The 19397-nt window shown below is 43.5% G+C and overlaps 1 protein-coding gene across 4 annotated transcripts; it reads left to right on the forward strand.

The window, feature by feature from the left end:
- Positions 1–424: 424 nt before the first annotated feature.
- Positions 425–11213, forward strand: tmtc4 (transmembrane O-mannosyltransferase targeting cadherins 4). 4 transcript variants are annotated; one of them, XM_027001375.2, is made up of 18 exons: positions 425–919; positions 1144–1347; positions 1516–1631; positions 2347–2563; positions 3267–3351; positions 3497–3597; positions 3782–3874; positions 3981–4133; positions 4496–4698; positions 5098–5272; positions 5457–5588; positions 5929–6008; positions 6290–6397; positions 6488–6629; positions 6804–6918; positions 9835–9947; positions 10145–10214; positions 10448–11213. In XM_027001375.2, exons 2-18 carry the CDS (start codon positions 1186–1188, stop codon positions 10594–10596), a joined length of 2214 nt encoding a protein of 737 aa, XP_026857176.2. In that variant the 5' UTR covers positions 425–919; positions 1144–1185; the 3' UTR covers positions 10597–11213. The 4 variants fall into 4 exon arrangements, with proteins under 4 accessions (XP_026857176.2, XP_026857177.2, XP_026857178.2 ...); XM_027001376.2 differs by having other exon boundaries at positions 3984–4133; XM_027001377.2 differs by lacking the exon at positions 10448–11213 and adding an exon at positions 10326–10430.
- Positions 11214–19397: the final 8184 nt, after the last annotated feature.

Consider the following 19397-nt stretch of genomic DNA (forward strand, 5'->3'; position numbering starts at 1 on the left):
ACTGATCTGCAGTTATTACATGTTTCTGTAGATGCTGCAGTCTTAAAGATGTTAATGTCTTTTTGTTTGTTTGTTTGTTTGTTTGGGGGGGGGGTCTAATTAGGGGTAAGGACAGTTATATGATCACTCGCATTTCACAATACAATGTCATTAGGTAGATGTATGTTTAGTGAACCGTGACACATACATAATGTTTGCAGTAAGCACTCTTTTTGTAATCCATGGAACGTCGCGTTGGATGTATCCACCAAACCTACAAAATCGATCGCTTATACACAGATCTAACTGAGATACATTTTAAGAAAGGCAGTAAAGACCCCGACTTCCCAGTCGATAATTACGTTGAACGGGATTGCGCAACCATGCCGCAGCTCTGACCTACAATAACCGTGGTCACGTGACACCACGTGCCAGCTCTGGACGGTCCCCGTGGTTGGTGGAGGAAGCGCGCGGTCCGGACCGGTCCGGACGTGGATTAAAGCCCGTTTAGCGGCGTCCTAGCCCTCTGACCCGTTTAACTAGCTACGGGAGCTCTGGGACTAGTACATGCCGCGGTGTGTAGACACGGACGCCCGCCGGTATGGGGCACGTGCAGCCGTTTGTCCGGCGTAGTCGTTGGTCTTTTTTAAATTGCCCTTGCTAGCTCCTCCGACACTAGCTAATGCTAGCTTACCTACTACGTTTACATGCGCTATAGGCGACGCTTTAGGACGTTTGTCCGCCTTTTTTTCAGTAATTCGACATTTTAAAAATCTTTATAGTGCTGAATTCTTAGGTGATATTCGTTTACTGTCGTTTACCTTTTCGATAGACTTATTCCTGATAGCTGCCTTGGCTAGCTAAGCTAAGATAGCTAGCTAGTTCTCTCTGCCCCACTGTAATGTCATTCTGCATCTGCATGAGTCACTGAAATGTAGAGGTAGGTTGTCATTTGGTGCATCAAATACAGGCCATGTCTCTTCTAATTCTAATAGCCAGTCATGCATAATGGGTTTTTTTTTTTGGAAGGGGGGGTAGATTTTAATTATTTATGGTAAAGCGATGATGGCAATGGCAATCCTCAGCACCTAACAACCCCATGTAGAGTGTGTGATTGTTAGTTTACTGTACCGCTTAACGTTTAATTCTGTCCAATTTCTCCAGCTAATAAATGGCGAGGCAGCATGAGCAGAAACCACATGCACAATGGTACTGTGTGAACCTCACTGGGACAACCATGTCCCCTTGCCAAAGCTCAGACCCCTGCAATCGCGCCTGCTGGTGGCCTTGGTTGGCCTGATCTGTTTCATCAACAGCTATGACGGGGACTTTGTCTTTGATGATTCCGAGGCCATTATCAACAACAAGGTGTTGTGTGAATGTTGACTTCATGATGTCTGTTATATCAGAAACCATGGATATGCATGCAATTCCCGCACACTATTAGATTAGAATTTGAAGCCTCTTGGTCTGTTTTGGTTGATATTTTTGTGTGTGTGTTTGTGACAAATGTGTGTATTGTTTGGCTTGCTTCAGGATTTAAACCCAGCCACTCCCCTGAGTAGCATCTGGAAAAATGATTTCTGGGGCAGCCACCTGAGCAGCAACTCCAGCCACAAATCCTACAGGCCACTGACTGTTCTCACCTTTAGGTGAGCTTGTCCGCCTCGCTTGTCTGCAAATGGCTTTAAAGGGTGTGGACTCTTTTTGTGTTGTGGCAACGATATTGAGTGACCTCCATGATTAACAGTATAGCCCGACCTGCTTGTATAAAAAGTTTTTTTTTTTTTTTTTTTTCTTTTTCCGGCACCCTTGCATATTTTAAGGCCATATGGTTAGAAGTGCAATTTTATTCCCAGTAGGAAGTCAGACGAGGTGGCCCCGAGTACTTACCCCACGGACAGCGCAATAATCCGCATTAATTTGGGATGCTGCATATATTGCTTGTTCTAGACTTCTAATTTCTGTATTCTCATTGCCATTTGAACCTGGCTATGAGGGGTTACTATATCAGGGTTATTTAGTCTAGGTCAGACCTCATGCTGCTAATGGTAGTGACACTTTTGCATATAAAATGGTTAATGAATATAGCGGCTGGTTTGTCCACCCCCTTTTTTGCACAGTCCTCAAGTTCCAAATGATCCAAGCTGACAAAAATGTACACCGGTCCAACTGGCTGTGGTGTGCTTGGGCTCTTATCCAGAACACAGACCTCTCTTAAGAGCCAAAAGCGGTTTTACCAAGATAATTGACCTGAATTAACTGGCTGTGTGGGTTTTCACTGTCCGTGTGCTCGGATGGTGTACATCACCGTAAAGGCAGGTTCGTTGATTCCAGTGACACAGACCTCTTATCGTTTCTGTGCAGGCTGAACTACCTCTTAGCCGGTGGACTGCACCCGGCAGGATTCCATGTGCTCAACATTGGCCTCCACTGCATCATCTCAGCGCTGATGGTTGACGTCCTCGAGATCTTACTGGCCGGCCCGGCCTGTGACGGGAGGGCAAAGGGGCTGGCCCGAGCGCCCAGGGCCTCGCTCCTGGCCGCGCTCTTTTTCGCCGCACACCCGGTCCACACGGAAAGCGTAAGTGGAGGGGAGGTGGCGTCCTGCGGTCGGCTCGCGCGTGGCTGCATGGGAGGCCGGGGAGCAGGAAGTCCCCGCTCAGCCGGGCTGCCTCGCAGAGGGGCGGCACTGAGGTCGTCTGCGCCGCTAACAGCCACAGCCTTGCGGGTCTAACCTGCCGGGAGTGAATCCCATTGAACTGGAACACGAGGTCTGAGCTTCTCTGCCGCCCGGGTTCTTTAATCAGGCACAGAGAGGAACGGTGCTGGACCTGGGGGGGTACGCTTCACAAAGACCACTGACCTAGGCCTACTGGATTTATCAAAGGCGTCTCCAGCCACTGGCCCAGGACTCCAGCTAGGGCCAACTGCAGCTCTCTAATGAGGCCGGCTTCCTGCCTCTGCCACTAATTTGGCACCTCCAGAAACGCTGGCAGTTTCACAGGCCGATGCACAGTGGCAGATGTTTTAACTCTGTGTTTGTTTGTGTTTTTTTTTTTTTTTGTTGTTGTTGTTTCCCCCCCCATACAAACAAACAGCCAATTTGACTGGTTGTGAAACTCTACTGCTGAAAAAAATTCCCTTAGGAATTTGGGAAAGGTTTTAATGCCATTTAATCGCCTGTTTGCCTCGTTGTAATGAGCTGCAGAAAGTCCTTGAAGTTTCTTAAGCATCCAGAGTTCTAGTGTTCTCTACCTAACTGGTTTATGTCCTCTGTCTGCTAGGTGGCTGGCATCGTGGGTAGGGCAGACCTCTTGTGTGCACTCTTTTTCCAGCTATCCTTCCTCACGTACTGCAGAGCATTTCAGGGTAGGTGGAGCAATGCAGATACTCTAGTTTGAGTTCATCCAGTTTACACTGGAACATTCAACAATAGGGTATGTGCGTTGTCATCTTATCCTACTGTAATCTGTAGTACCGTGTTCTCTTCATTTTCAGTATTGTCTTTCTTAAGGTGGTGATAGGAGTGACAGATTCTCTGTGTCCTGGATAGCAGTCAGTCTGCTGCTGTGTCCTGTAGCCATGCTGTGTAAGGAGCAGGGCATCACTGTTCTGGTACGTATGCAAACATCCGTGTAGCTACACATGCATGCAGATTTCATTTCCGGAGCATCTGCACCAATCTGTTCAAATGAAGTTTGTTTTTGGAGTCGAGCAGTAAGGGATGTGTGTCTGTCACAGTAAGCAGAGTTTGTTGACTGGGTGTGGGGAATCATTGTCCTGGCCCGTTCTCTTCCAGGGGGTGAGCGCCGCCTTTGATATCCTCATCGTCTGCAACCTGAATGTGTACGAGCTGACTCGCAATCTGCTCTTTGGGAGGAAAAGTCCCGACGTAAGTGTCCCGCGTTCCAGCATCCCTGACCTCTGCCGCGCCTTCGCCGTCTTATCTCGTGAGTCAACAGTGGCTTACGCAGCATCCGACTGTGTGTGTTTTCAAGCAGGTGAGAAAGGGGCTGCTGGCCAGGCTGGCGCTCTTGCTTGTCTCCGGCTCCTTGCTCTTGTACGTGAGGTGGAGGATCATGGGTACTGGTCCCCCAGCCTTCACAGACGTAGACAACCCAGCCTCCTTTGCTGAAACCATTTTTCTTAGGGTAGGTTGAAAGAACATCGCTGGTGCTTTCTGTTCTTAAGTTGCTAAGACCATTTTGTTTCCGGCTGGTTGGAAAAATGTGGAAGCCGTCTTTGTTGTGTTTCTGAGTCTCAGTGTTGATATCAAAAATATCATATTGTAATTTACATAATTTTTTTTAGTTTGCTTTGGTTTATTTACATGCCCTACAGTTGTTGTGTGTATTGGTGCAATATTCTCTGTTTCAACTCTGCACCCTGTCATGTTAATGATCTCACTGCCATACTTGATGACATACCAACATTTTTCCCCCTCTTCATTTCATCTTTCTCACTTTGGCCGTCTCTTTGATGTCGAACACCTCCTGTTCTCTTTGATTGGCAGATTGTGAACTATAATTACTACTACTCCTTGAATGCATGGCTGCTGCTGTGTCCCTGGTGGCTGTGTTTTGATTGGTCAATGGGCTGTGTGCCTCTTATTAAATCAGCCGGTGACTGGCGAGTCGTCTGGCCGCTGCTGCTGTGGGCCTGCTTCATTGGTTTGATAAGGCAGGCTCTGTGCTCGCCAGACAGCACTAAACGAAGGTGAGGATCGCACAGCATCTGCTCATTCATTCATGGTATTTAGCTGACGCTTTTATCAAAAGCGACTTATAATTATGACTGAATACAACTTCAGGGTTAAGGGTCTTGCTCAGGGGCCCAACAGTGGCAACTTGGCAGTGGTGGGGCTTGAACTGGCAACCTTACTAGTCAAGAACCTTCTATGTGGTTGTTACTGACTATCTGGCATTCTCAATTAGAGTAAAATGAACCTACAGGTGAGACAATATTGCTTGCCTTAATTGCTAATCGGAGTGCAGTTTCTTAAACCTATATAGCAAATAAATAACCAAACAAACCGACTTCAGAAGTCCAAGTTGAACCACTGTGTTCTTCCAACTTGCTCTTCATGATCTGACTTGGCTGCGTATGTGGAGGCAGGACTCTGGCGTTCGGCGTGGTGCTGCTGGTCGTGCCCTTCCTCCCAGCCAGTAACCTGTTCTTCCGCGTGGGCTTCGTGATAGCCGAGCGCGTGCTGTACCTCTCCACGGCGGGCTACTGTCTCATCTTGGCCTACGCCGTGGCCCACTGCTGCTGCCGCTGGAGGAGGCACAAGGTAGCCGCCCGTCCCTGCCCACTGCGAGCCGCCCCTCTCCCCGCACCACCTAATCTCCACACTCCAGCCACACCTCATTGTAACTAACGGTCCTCGTAGTCGTGGAAGCAGGCGCCCCTCCTGTCTGGCGTTCCTCTTTTAACGTGCCTGACTGATCCATCCCTAACCCCCCCACCCCCTGCAGACGCTTCTACGGGCAGCCACGCTGGCCTTGCTGGCCATGAACGTGGCTCGCTGTGCCTTGCGCAGTCAGCAGTGGAGATCTGAGCAGAGCCTGTTTGCCAGCGCCCTGTCTGTGTGCCCACTTAACGCCAAGGTGAGGTCATGGGTGAGGGGAGTGGGGGGGATGCTCTGTGTTTTCAACAAATTGACCACTGCTAAAAGTCCAGTGTTTCTTGAACCGTGAACCCAGCAGTTATGAGTGTATTTGAAGAGGGGGGTCAAAGTCAGTGCATGCAAGATTGTCAAAGTCAGTGCATGCAAGATTGATGATCCCTTTTTAGAAACAACACGCACAGTGTTTTGCCAAGAGAGTTGGCATCTGTAGTGTGTTTATTTTAGAGGTGAAAAACAATGGGAGTTTTTGGTGAAAGGCAGTTGAAATTGCGCAGTGTGACACAACCTGATAACCTTCTTATGCCTTCACCCTTCCCCAGGTTCATTACAATGTTGGCAAAAATCTCGCTGACCGTGGCAGCCAGGATGCTGCGATCCAGTACTACAGGGAGGCAGTGAGGTACGGCATGTGAGGCCAGCTCACCAGCGCCTCTGGCCTCCCCAGCATGCAGCCTTTCACGTACTAATATGCTACTGCTAACAAAAATGGATGCCAAAGGGGTTCGGCTAGCACGCTAACCGCTCCCTTTTGGCCCGCCGTTTGGAGTCACAGCTTTTATTTTTTCTTAAGAGGTGAGGGAGTTCCTCAGTGGAATCGTAGAAACACGAGCAGGTTTGCTGAAGTGCGTTTTAGTCATCGCCGAACTTTGTTTGATCTTTTCGTCGTTTGGCTGCCTCTAGGTTGCACCCGAAATACGTCCACGCCATGAACAATCTGGGGAACATTTTGAAGGAGCGGAACGAGCTGCAGAAAGCGGAGGAGCTGCTCTCTACGGCCGTGCACATCCAGTAGGTAGAGAGAAGGGCCCTCATTAGCGCGTGCATTAGCGCGTCCGTGGTTGGACGACGTCGGTAAGGACTCTCTCTCCTCGCATTTAGGCCTGACTTTGCCGCAGCGTGGATGAACCTGGGCATCGTGCAGAACAGCCTGAAGAAGTTTGACGAGGCTGAGCAGAGCTACTGGAACGCCATCAAATTCAGAAAGAAGTATCCAGATTGCTACTACAATTTGGGTCGACTGGTGAGCAGCACCGTTTTGCAGTGTTTCATGTCTTTGTAATGGGAGATGACAAGCATTGTTCGAGTTTAGATATCCAGATAATGCCACTGATTGGTTGATCATCAAAGACCAGGCTTTAATTGGGCTGTGATATGTTTCAGTTTCCTGATTAAATGCTGACGGTATTCCCTCTAGTACGCAGACCTGAATCGGCACGTGGACGCTCTGAATGCTTGGAGGAATGCCACGATGTTAAAGCCTGATCACAGCCTGGCTTGGAACAACATGGTTATACTGCTGGACAACACTGGTAAGGATCAGTAAGCACTGGTACTGTTATGGTGGCACTGTAGTATACCTGGGCCCTTATAATAATATTGGAAGCATAATTGTTCTTCTACAGCTGTTCGTCAACATAACATCTGAAAATCTGACATATAACAGCGTTTGTTGTTCTTATCATGTGACGGTGGTCTTGTAATATATTTTAGACTCCACAGGTTACATGAGAAATCTACATGCACCAAATAAGAGTGGCTGTATTTCCCTGTCTTGGTATTCTAGTTATGGTTAGAAAATATTGGTTTTCTGGTAATGAAAGCATTTTATTCTTTTTATGACATTTGAATAAGATGTAGAAGAAACGAGTATGGTCTAGGTGAGCCATGCCAACCAATGCAATTTCATCATTTTAAGTGCATAGGGCAACAGACGCAACCCCATACAATGTAAAGGAGAATTTATTTTCGTATTTATTACTGTAAAGTTTAAACTTCTCATTTTCTCCTGCCTAGACAAATATCACATGTTCATAAACTGAAATAATTGCAATTATGTGTATAAAATGAGTCTCAGGCCTCTTATAACCCTTCTTTTCTCAGCAATGATGGAGTTGGGTGTAGTTGCATCAGACTAAACCTAACCAGGAGTATTATATTGGTAACAAAATTAATCTATGTAAACTACATTATTACAAAATAAATCTTCTTTTGGTAGGTTGGCCATATTCAGATTCATATTCAGGTTTATATTTCCATGGGTATATGGAAACATACCTGCTGTTTTCAGGGTTAAATGATGTATAGATCAAAGGTCTGGGGGCCCTGGAACCAAATAACCTCCCCATAGTAGCAGAAAGGTGTAAAAGCGTGTGAGCTGGAGCTGTGGGAACGGTTCGACAAGCTCGGAGAGATAAATGAGGGCGAGAACTAGCAGTCCCTTAAATGTAAGAAGTATATTTAACCTCCTAAACTGAGTGAGTGCTCTCATTAGATGTGACCTTGTGTGCCCCCTCAGGGAGAACGGAAATGATCTCTACCGCCTCCCAAACCTTTCATTTCACCCCTCCTTAATCCCAAGGATAGCTTGTGTGGGTGTGGCTGTGGGTGTGTGAGTGTGGCTGCGTGGGCGTGGCTGCGTAGGCGTGTGTAGGTGTCGCTGCGTGTGCCTGTCTGTCTGGCTGCGCGCGCCTGTCTGTCTGTGTGTGAACTTGTATTCTGCAGATGCTGAGTGTCAGGTGCATTCAGACATGTGGGGTCTTGTCGCATAATTAGTCCACCCTTTAAACCAATTAGCTTTGTTCTCTCCCTTTCCCTCTCCAAGCTGATGGCAGAATTCTCTACTGTAAATAGTAACTACTGTCCAGTGCCTCTTCACATGTTTGTGCTGCTGTTTTGTCATCAAATGAGAGACCAAATAACTTAAAAATAAATAAATCACAAGCTGATTAGTTGAGAGGGAATCTTTTTTGTTTATTATTATTGTTAATAAATAATAATAATATAGTTAATAATACATTAACATTTTTATATGCTGGTGTAAGAACTAAGGTTGGAATCTGAATATCCTTTCCCAAAAGTCACGAACCAAATCCTTGGTACTACTAAGCACTGAAATGTGCCAGAATATTTGACAAATGTATATCATAAATCATCTTTATATTTTTCTGTTATCAGTGGCTTTACTGCAAAAAAAGAACACCACCAATGATTATTTTAGTGCCCTTTTTTTTTTGAGCCTTGTCCTGTTGTAACAGGAGCTTGTGTTGGTGTTTTAAGTAATTCTATGAAATACATTTTTTAGAATACATTTTCATTTCTTTATGCCTTTTCTACTGCTATTGTTGGCACCAGGAGACAAAATAAAGTCCGCAAGTGTTCAAACATCCGCGTTAAAAAAAATTCATTAATTCATTTGATTTATTTGTTGCCCAGTAATCTAAAGGTTGAATATGTAGATGATGTTTATACAATACTAGACTTCTAAAAATGACAGTGAGCAGTTGGGGGGGGGGGGGGGGGGATTGTTATTTTAGTGTTGGTATCAAATTCTAGTTACTGCCATCAACAGATTTTGAAGGCTTCCCAGCCCTGGTAAGCACCCAATATGATTAGACCGGAAGAGCAGAAATCAGTAGTGCTTGAAATTTATGTATTAAATGCTTTGTGTGTTGTTTTAAAGCCAGCCTTCCCCCTGTCGTGTGGAGAATGCCCCGATTCCCTAACAGATCCTCTTTAAGCAGACATTTCTCCCAGCCGGGTTGCTCCTACCTGCAGCGCCTTGGTAACCACACACATTAAAAAAAAAACCCCCAAAAAACTCTGGCATCAGGAACTTTTTCCCGCCACATTTTTCAGCCTTGTCTTGACCCGTGACCCCTCAAAGTAATAACCAAAGAATTGCGTTTGAATATCTGCCCGTCCCCGTGTGCCTCCGTGGAGAGTCATGGGGCCGGAGTCGCATCCCGGCTCCTGCCGTGCGCTCGGGCGCTCATGAATTTGATAAGGGCCTAAGCCTGTTTGCTGGGACCTTTCGGACTCTGTGGTCAAAGGGAGTTTTGACACTTGGATCGATAAGTCAGCAGCCCTTGCGTAGTTCCCTAATTAGGAAACTAAAGCAGTCGACCATGTGCGGAGTGGAAAAACTCGCCTGGACACTACTGACAAATGGCAGGGATCTGTCTGTAAAACAAGCAGCACACACCACTACTGCAGGCTACAGAAAACCAAGATTATTGATCTGTTTTTTCTTCTCTTTTACTTGTCAGTATCATTGCCCCCCACTAAATTACAGGAGTATTTACTACAATTGATACTTAAGACAAGGTCATTTGAAAAAAGCTGACACAGTAGTGTTTTTTTTTTTCTATTCATACTGGCCTGCTCATCAGTATGTCTGATGTGTCTCTGTTCATCATTAATTAAGTTGCACTTTTTCTCGATTGTAGGCAACCTTGCTCAAGCAGAGCTGATGGGAAAAGAGGCCTTGAAGATATTACCTAAAGACCACACCATCATGTTCTCGTTAGCCAATGTGCTGGGGAAACAGGAGAAATACAAGGTACGGGTTGTTTGGTTGTGTGTTTTTTTTTTAGGGAAATATTACATTTTTCCCTACATTGCAAGAACAGCAAAAGTATATCCTTTGGACCATTTCATTTTAAAGAATAAAAAATGTTATGTCCCAGTTCAAAAGCTCCCACTTAAAACTAGCTGGGGAAAACACACCATTACAGCGAGTGTTCATTTTCTCTTCAGGAGTCAGAAGGTTTCTTTCTAAATGCACTGAAGATCAACCCCAATGCTGCCAGTTGCCATGGCAATCTTGGTAAGTCATAAAACATGTTGCTTTATAGATGTGCATTGAGGTTCTGTTTCTGCAGCTTGCTTTTAGAATTCCATTAGAATTCCTATTTAAATTCCACTTTTTTTCCATGAGACACTGGCACACAACTCTGAACAGAGCTGGAGAGTCGTGTCCAGTCTCCCAGACTTGAAAGAAACTACGTGTGGGTGATGTCCAGGCTGTTAAGGGGCTGTCTCTTCCTCGTGCTGTTGCAGCTGTTCTGTACCACCGCTGGGGGAAGCTGGACTTGGCTAAGAAGCATTATGAACTCTCTTTAAAGCTGGACCCAAATGCCCCAGGGACCAAAGAAAACTACAACATGCTAAAACGCAAGCTCGAGCAGCACCCGCGGCCAGCTACCTAACGCGGGGTCGGATGTTACACGCATGCCCCAGATGCTGCCTAGGTACAACGTCCACGCCAAGAACATACTTAAGGGAAATGGCCTAATTTATACCGTATATATTTGTATGCTTACAGTTTGTCTTCTTGATGCAAAACGGTCATGTGATGTGACTCAGTGCTGTAGGTTTCGAGATCAAAGCTATGGCTTTGTAACAGGCTCAAGTTCTTCTGTTACATGTGGCTCTTAGTCTTGAGGAATGTGGAACACATCCACCCACTGGTGTTTTAGTCCTGCCTTTCATCTTTGACCCTCTGTTATGTCAGCTGGTCTGCTATTTATTAGTCTATTTGACTATGTGATTGTGAAGTATGTTACAACTGGCCATTCGTCAAGAATGTTTTGCCCCGGACCTATTAACAGGTTTCATTTGAAGACGTCTGACACAGAAAGCCAAACGCATAAGCGTGAGGTTACCGTGCCCATTGGCTTTTGTTAGCGTGTTTGTTTACTCGCATTCCAGAGCATCAAAGCAGCATGTTGGCGGGTGTGTGCAGAGCCGCGGTCCTTCACTGCCTCCGGTCCCCGCGTGGATAATGTAAGAAGGGTGTTGTGCGAGCGTGTGTCGTGACGGGCTGGGTGGGGGTGGGGGGGGGGGGTTCAGCCTGAGCAGGAAGCCGGTGGCGTTGCAGCCATGAAAACAGCGCAGCGCATAGCGTAAGGCTTCAAAGGAGGCTGGCCGAAGTCCCTGAGGGGAATCACTGCTGCCTCCTCTGGAGAGTGCCCCGCTAGCGAAGGCCTGACCCCGGGATGCAACTTCAGTCAACACGTCTGCTCCTCGGGTGAAAGGTCGGCGCACTTCTGTTTTTTCACCTGTTTCCTACTTCTCCTGGGGCACGTTTGAAAAGCGGGGTCTCGTGAGCATGAGGGGTTTGGTTTGTTTGTGCGCTGTGAACTACATGTGTAAAAGGTAAGTCTACGACAATGCCAGAGGCAACCATAGCTCATTAGATAAGTAGATGCCCATCAATGATGTAAACAAGACCAAAGTGATCATCATTGCAAAAGCTGGACAGAAGGAGATGTGGGCTGAATTGGAAAGGAGATCACCCTGCCAGTCTTTGCAGCCTCTGCTTCTGTATTAAATGGGCTTTTGCCATGTTCTGTTTTGTTTCCTTTCCTCACAGCTGTTTCCTTGTCTGTCAGCGGCAAACGTTGCACTACTCCGTACGCTGGTACACTTGCAGACTCTTGAGTTGAATGTGTTTTAAATAGAATCACTACATCTCATGTAGCCCTGAGTCAATTTTCACATCAATATTATCCCATAATGTTCATTGCTTTGGTGCAGTTTAATTGCATAATTAAAAAGCCTAAGTCATTCATTCATTGAGTTTTTGTCTCATGTGGTGCTAAAATCATCTGAAAATAAATATTCTTGGCAGTAGCGTGTTAGTGAAATAAAAATGTAAAAAAAGAAAAAAAGGATTTGAAAAGTAAGTAGAAAAGAAGACATTACAGTGTGGTAGCCAGTGGAGGGGAGCTTTTCTAACCAGACACAAACCCCAGTTATGACCCTCAACTACTGCCAGGCTGTATTGATTTTGGTCCCTTTAATTTATCTGTCCACTAGTGTTGGTTTATTTCTTTAGTCAATGTTGTAATCAGTAACTTTGCCCGATGTCAGGTGCTGTAAATTTAAAAAAAAAAAAGAATTTAAAAACGTTTCAATTTGCTGCCACTGTGATCTCCCTGTTGCGTTGAGACACAGGTGTGTGAGTATTAGTGGGTGCTTTAACGTGCAAATGTATTTGATTAAATATCTAGTGATTTTTTTGGGACTGATTGAGCTAATTATTGATATACATTTCCATAATATTTGTAAGTAAAATTAATAATATTGTAATTCTTTTACTAGACATGTCTGAAATGAATACTAGATAGTGAATTATTTCAAAAGGTGTTCTGTTCTCAAATGGTTCATGTGCATAAGAGATCTACAGACTACAAATCAGCCAGTGGGTTTATCTTTACCCATGTAGCTATGTGATGTGAACTGAAAAGAATATAAGCTTGGCTTCACAATCATAAAGCCATTATATTAATAATTCATGGTGATTGTCCTCAACATGCAAATGTGCATGTGTCTGTTTCACCGCGCTTTCTGACTACACTAGGATGCATGCATCAGGGGCTCTTTTGGATCCTTGACATTTTTAGTAAACTTTAACATCCTGTGAGGGGTTATTGTTCATTCAAATATTGTCTCCTTCATGAACTCTTAATTTGATACATAACACCCCACATATTCCTTCTCGGTTTGTTTGTTGTTTAAGAATAAAATACTTTTAAAGAATTTTACTCTTGGATGAGTCAAATCTTACAGGGGTTGATCCTTGGGGCTAGCTTGGCCTGTTTGGACATATAATTAATAAATATCTGATCATATAAAGGCATATTCCAGTTAGCACGTCACTGTTAGTAGTATACATGTTTGCCTTTAGGTCATTTATTGCTAGAAGGCCTTAAATATCTTTATAAATATGCCTGACTTTGTAGGTCCTGAGCAAGCCAATAAGCACAGAATACAATACAGCACTCATGTAACACCTGTCTCTAGATTTGTTTATATGTCATTCTGAACTGGAACTTAAGATTCATTTACAAGGATACAAAGACTTCTTGCAGGTGTTACTAAAATCAGCATTACATTTTTTTTTTTTTGACACTAAGTCAGCAATACATAATTCAGTTTCAACACTGCCTTGACATTTTCAGAGTATTTACAATTTTACTGTCAGCGTTCAAAGTGCTTTTTAAAGCATTATTATGTACCATAATATATAGCAGAGTTTCTAGGTCTGTGCCACAAACAAAACTTTATCTTTTTAGATAAAGAAAACTAAAATATTTAAAGTCTGAAGGAGTCGGAGCGTGTTTTACAAGGACTTCCTGTTACATGGCACTTTGTACCAGCTCAATCTGTTAATTTACAACTTGAGCTCTAAAAATCCTGGTAAAAATGTTCTACATATATAACTGAAAATTTAAGATGTTATAGCAACTGCTTTGTAATCTGTACTTTTGTACATATATGACAATTATCTGTTATTTTAGACTCACTGACCACAGGGGTGGATGGCAGAATATATATGACACCCTTTTCCTCATACACCTCACTTTTAAGTACCTACACTAAATTGAGCAGCTTTTGTTTTCATTTGACCAGTTCTGCAATCTGTCCTTGACCTTGTTCATCACTGAATCCTTGAGATGACTGAATTTACTTTCTATTGAACAAGAAGGCTGCTTTCATCAGTGATCTGAGATCGTAGCTTCTAACACCACTGCACATGGCACTAGTCTAGTGATGTTTATTAGCTCTCTGCCTCTGATGTACGTTTAGATGAGTCAGCCTCCTGTCCCATTTTACAGCTGAGAGCCCCTCTGACAGACTGCTAATCAATCTGACAGGATGTTGTCAATGTTACCACTCTAAAAAGCTTCCCGGCCCACCCTGCAGCGCCCTTAAACAAAGCTAATGGGTTGTGATGTTGGCTCTCCGGCTCTCCGTCTAATTGATGCACGTTTTGCAAATCTCCAACAGTAGCCTTCATGCGGCATGGCGCATCCGCTCCTCGGACACCGGTGCAGGCTTTACGCGCATATGTGGCACTCATTACAGAGCAGCTTGCGCGACACCGCCGCCAGCTCACTCTGAGAACCACTCTTTTGCGCTTTATACGAACACACATATACACTGCAGCATTTTAAAGAGTATCACACTATTCAGTTACTGCCTTAGCGCTTGATTAATCGTTGGCGATGGTGGAAGAGAGTTGGTCTAGGCCAGCGGCCAGCTGTTGGTCTAGGGGCGGTACAATTAATTTGATGGACACAGCCAACTCCGCATCGTTGGCAACTCCTCCGCACACATGTAGAAGCGTGATTAGACATCTCATCTTTTGGTTGTAACACAAACGCTTTTGATTCCTACTCAAAATGCCTCGTTATACATTATGAAAGTGAACAGCTTACAATAATTTTAATTTTAGAGAATTTATGTTTAAGCCCGATAAGAATGTCGTGATGGCTTATCTCGCTGACTTGTACAAAAATTTGATGTTACGTTTTTTTCGAATAAAAGACGAGACTGAATTGTTAAGTGGGCGAGTTATTGTAATAAACCTACTGGTATTTTAAATAAAGAAATTCTATTTTTCCTTAGGGGTCGAGGGTCGAAAATCATTTTCGTCGAGAGCCCTCTGAGCTGTTTTGCAAAACAAAATGAAGCTCTCTGGATCTTATTGAAAATACGGAGCGCTGAGACGGAAATTTATTAACTGGCACCAGTTAATGCGTGCATTATTCATTTCTGGAGAGCATGAAAAATGATTTAAAGAGGTCTGAAATTGCAGCTGTAAAGGCTGACTGCACAGCGCCCAACTTGTTCATTTGCTCCTTTTGGCGGATGAGGGGTGTGCGATCCTCTCCCTGGACAGGCTTTACAGTAACAGCTGTGCACCTCTCACACGGGGGCAGCCACTGCGCCGAACAGATGGAAAAGTACATCAGAGCGGCGCTCATATGTTCTCTCACTGTTATTAAAAATACAATATCCTCCCCTTTTTAGGGGCTCGCGGAAGGCGGGGGTGATGGCGTTGGGGGAACGAAAAAAAAAGTGTCGAAAATGAAACCTTACTGACGGTGCGTGTTTTGTCAAGAAGCATAAGGCGAAAAAAAAAAAGATGCAAGATACCTTGGGACTCCGTGTTTGTGTTTGTTTGCCGTGGTGCTTTTCTTTTTGTTTCTCAGCCTGTGTTTCAGTCTGGCTTTTCTCGTCTGTGAGGGCAGTGAAGAGGAAACGGTGCCAGTGGCATATGGCTCTCCACTGCGCTAAACATCCATACCGAAGAGAGGTCCATCAGTCATAGCCCGGGCCGTACGATGGGAGGCTACGGGCGCCTGATGGATGAGTCCGAGAGCTTGGACTTGCTCTATCACCGCTGAAGCACCGGTGCTCCCCGATAAACCCACGCCGACCCCACAAATACCGCGTCTGCAAAGCAAGAATGAACGCGTCTGCAAAGCAACGGAAAGAATGAACGCGCTATTTAAACCGCTCGCTTAGAGACCCCGGGTCGGACCTGCGCAGTCCAATTAATGCACAGCATCTGCTGTACAGGACTAAACAGGCGAAGAACTTCTTAGTCATTTAGGTAATTCAAGGCTAAATCCGCTTCCTGTCTATCCCCCCCCACCCCCCCCCCCCCCCCCCCCCCCCCCCCCCCCCGCCCCCCAAAAAAGCGGCGGCGACAACCAAATCAGTCAGTAGATTGGGACAAATTGAGCTATTCTTCTTTAACCTTTCCCTGTTTCTATGGAGAGAGGTCTGCCTTTGTTCTTAGTTGGGCTCGGTGTTTTTCTGCCAGATTTAACAGAAGGCTCCGAGGGTAACGGGGGTTCACCCCAGCATCACCTTCTGGTGCTGAGCAACTACCCACGAAAGACAATCAGTCTGAACCCCACTGCCTCCTCCTCAGAGTGAAAACACTTTAATTAGACCCCGGTTTTTATGCCACATTTTCCTCCAGAATTGCTAGATCATAAAAAAAGCAATTGGACCTTTAATCTGTGGATTTTTTACACTCTCGTATCCTTCCAAAAAACAAACATCACATTTCTTACATCTATTCTGTAAAAAACATTTAATTTCTGGCAGTGATGATCGCGAGGCAGGCTTTGCTATGGTTTTCTATGTATGTATCCCTTTAAGAAATAAATATGATTTATGATATTGGAAATGTCCAATGAAATTAATAATTCATACAAATATAACTGCTCGAGTAATTGTAACACAAGTATTTGAACATGACTAGTCTAAGTCGCAGTGAACAGTATTAAAAATGAATTGAGCTATTAAATGTGAATAAGTCTGAGCAATATAACAGTTATACATTTTTTATTACAACAGAGCGGCTGCGGTTCTTCAAGTGACCTTTAGGGGCAGTGCTGTCTACAAAAATATGCACAAGCTTTTTTTTTAGTCATGCAAGAAAAAAGGTGATCATTCAAGAATGTTTTAACCGCAGAGGTGACTTCTTTCTCAGTCTGGAAGAAACAAATACCATGCTTTCCCCTCTATTTTTCCCATTCTGTGGTGGTTTCATGGTCTACATAATACTTTAATATGTGACTTAAATAAGACAACTGAATGACGACACTGCATTTATTCAAAAACAATATAAAGTGACAGAAAAAATATTCAGAATCTCCATGTCCTTTTGAAAAATTAAATCACCTCTCTTTATGCATATTTCAATGGGAAAGATGCATGATGCACGAAGCATGTGTTTATCATCTAATTAACACTTCCAAAACAAGCAGCCATGGTTGTTTTGTTGTTTCTGTTTGTTGTTGCTAATGCAGTATTAGATTTCAAAACCTTTAAACGGCACCAATTAAAGTCTCACTCACTGTGCTCCTATTACTGAAATGACTAATTATGCAGATGGATATCATCAGAGCCTTTACAGAGCATTTACATCTAGAATTTAAAAAAAAAAAAAAAAAATCAAAAAATTACTGAATGAGCATTCTTTCCATCTGCTGGTGAAATGTTATGATGTTACAAAGGAAAGATCAACATATGCAGTCTGCAAAAGGAGAGTGTGGTGCAGGTGAGTGTAAGTGTGAGGAATTACTCTCCCACTCCATGTTCAGGTCAATACTGATGTTAATCTACCTAGAGAAGACTTCATGTGAATGAACAGGACAATCTGTTAAATCTATTTAAACGCTGTCTTCATAAATGACATCTCACGAAGAGTAGAAAATCATTTCACATGTCTACCACTGACACGCAGGTTCATTGTATGGGTTTTAACTGTTTGCGGAATGAAGATTTAAGGTTTTCTTTCCAGAAATAATGAGCTGCTTTAGTTATTGTTGTTTCTCTTCAATATGCAAACTGATTTGTTCTCCATAACCCTGGATAATGATGCCATGTTTCTTTCCTTGCTCAGTTCACTGTGTAATCTCCCCATTAATAAGTCATGATTACCGAGACATTAAAGAGCCACAACAGACTCTCCTGCATTTGAATGCTAAGCATTGTTAGCCAGGCGCTTAACCGTCACATATCTGCCCCTGTTCCACCTGGCGCAGACCATACATTGTAAATTAGGTCTGTTAATGTACCCCACTCTGCCTAGAGCCCAGGCACTGGGGCAGGATTGGAAGTGCATGTACACCCACACAATCCTCACGGACCTCTTTGTCCCAATAATTATACACACACACACTGTGTGTGTGTGTGTGTGTGTGTGTGTGTGTGTGAGAGAGTGAGAGAGAAAGAGGGAGCGAGAGTCTGTCTGAGTGTTTTTATTACTCTCAACAAAGTGATCAAGTAGCATATCGCACATGACAGGATGTGAAACACGTTCATTTGCATGAGTGTAGACGCTGCCCAACTTTGCTTTATGTGTGTGACTGACCGACGACTCCATAAAATTCACTTTAGCTGCAGGGGTCCTGGGACCTTGCTAAATACTGCTACAATACCCCTGTCAACAGCCTGTCAATCACTAGAGAGCAGGCACGATTAAAACGAACTGGACTCAGTCACTGCAATTTCATACAGTCTGACCAGAGCAAGCCCACCCTCATTCAGTACTGTACAGGCTTTCTCAGCTGTATTCACACATTGGATCAAAACATGATCTAAATTTCCTAAACCGGTAATGCCAGGCTGACCAGAGTTGAGCAGTCAGCAAAGCCACAGATGCTTTATGTATAATTATCAGATTCACTTTGGCAGAGAAAAATCTCCACTTCCTCTGACAAGTGCAGCATTTAGCATATTTCATGTCATTTCCAGCAAACAGTATCACTATACACTTCCATTCCACATAGCTATGTTTTAAAGGTTTTAAATTATTATTATTTTTTTTAAGAGTTGATTAAAAGAAAAAACTAGATAATTAATTTTCTTTTCTGGGGGGGGGGGGGGGGGGGGTTGATCAGTAGTGAATGGTGCAAAATGTACTGATGATAAAGAAAAAATAACTGAATAAATGTTGTGACCAGATTTTTCGTTTTTGATTATTTTCCACTGTAATAATGTAGCGAATGGTGTGGAACTTAAAGTAGCCTCTGTTTGAAATTATGATGAAAACAGGAGAGCAGAAATCAGAGAACAATCCTGACACTGAATCCTTCTGGGTCTGTCTGAACAGAGATTTAGTTTACACACTTGAGTAAGTTTTAAACAAACAAACCTAACTAAACAAACAAACAAACAAATTAATTAATTATTAAATTAACTGCTTTATCATCTTTTGTGAGCCTAGGTCTACTTCCTTGGCAAGAAATATTCTTTTGCAAATAAGTACGAGATGTTATGTTTTTAAGATTTCATAAATTGAAATTAAGAAATTAAGACTAATCACAAAATTGCTGGAGCAAAAAAGCTAATGTGCAGTATAAAATATTCAAAATATTTATTTAAAATATTAAGAAAATATTAAGGTTCTTAACTTCTCACCAAGTATATCATAGATTGTATTTTAATAAGAATGACTTTAAAGTCTATGAAATTAAAACAGCAGTATTGTAAAATGTAATCTGAAATGATTTACTTTATTAATAATGTCAGTATAAATAAGTAGCACAAGTTTATGCTAATGCATAATGACTCTTCAGACCACAGTCTTTGTTCCTCCCCAAATAAAAGAAATAAGAGCTCAGTGTCACTTTTTCTTCTGCGCATTGGTTTCACACTCCATTAAATTATTAACAAGAAAAGGAAAACACAAAGGTCC

The sequence above is a fragment of the Electrophorus electricus genome, chromosome 25, assembly GCF_013358815.1.
Source record: "Electrophorus electricus isolate fEleEle1 chromosome 25, fEleEle1.pri, whole genome shotgun sequence".
Taxonomy (NCBI): domain Eukaryota; kingdom Metazoa; phylum Chordata; class Actinopteri; order Gymnotiformes; family Gymnotidae; genus Electrophorus; species Electrophorus electricus.

Coding starts and splice junctions, on each gene's coding strand:
- tmtc4 (XM_027001375.2), top strand. CDS start 1,186: ATGGTACTGTGTGAACCTCACTGGGACAACCATGTCCCCTTGCCAAAG. Junction 2,564..3,266: donor ACCCGGTCCACACGGAAAGC/GTAAGTGGAGGG, acceptor TCTGTCTGCTAG/GTGGCTGGCATCGTGGGTAG. Junction 3,352..3,496: donor GTACTGCAGAGCATTTCAGG/GTAGGTGGAGCA, acceptor GTCTTTCTTAAG/GTGGTGATAGGAGTGACAGA.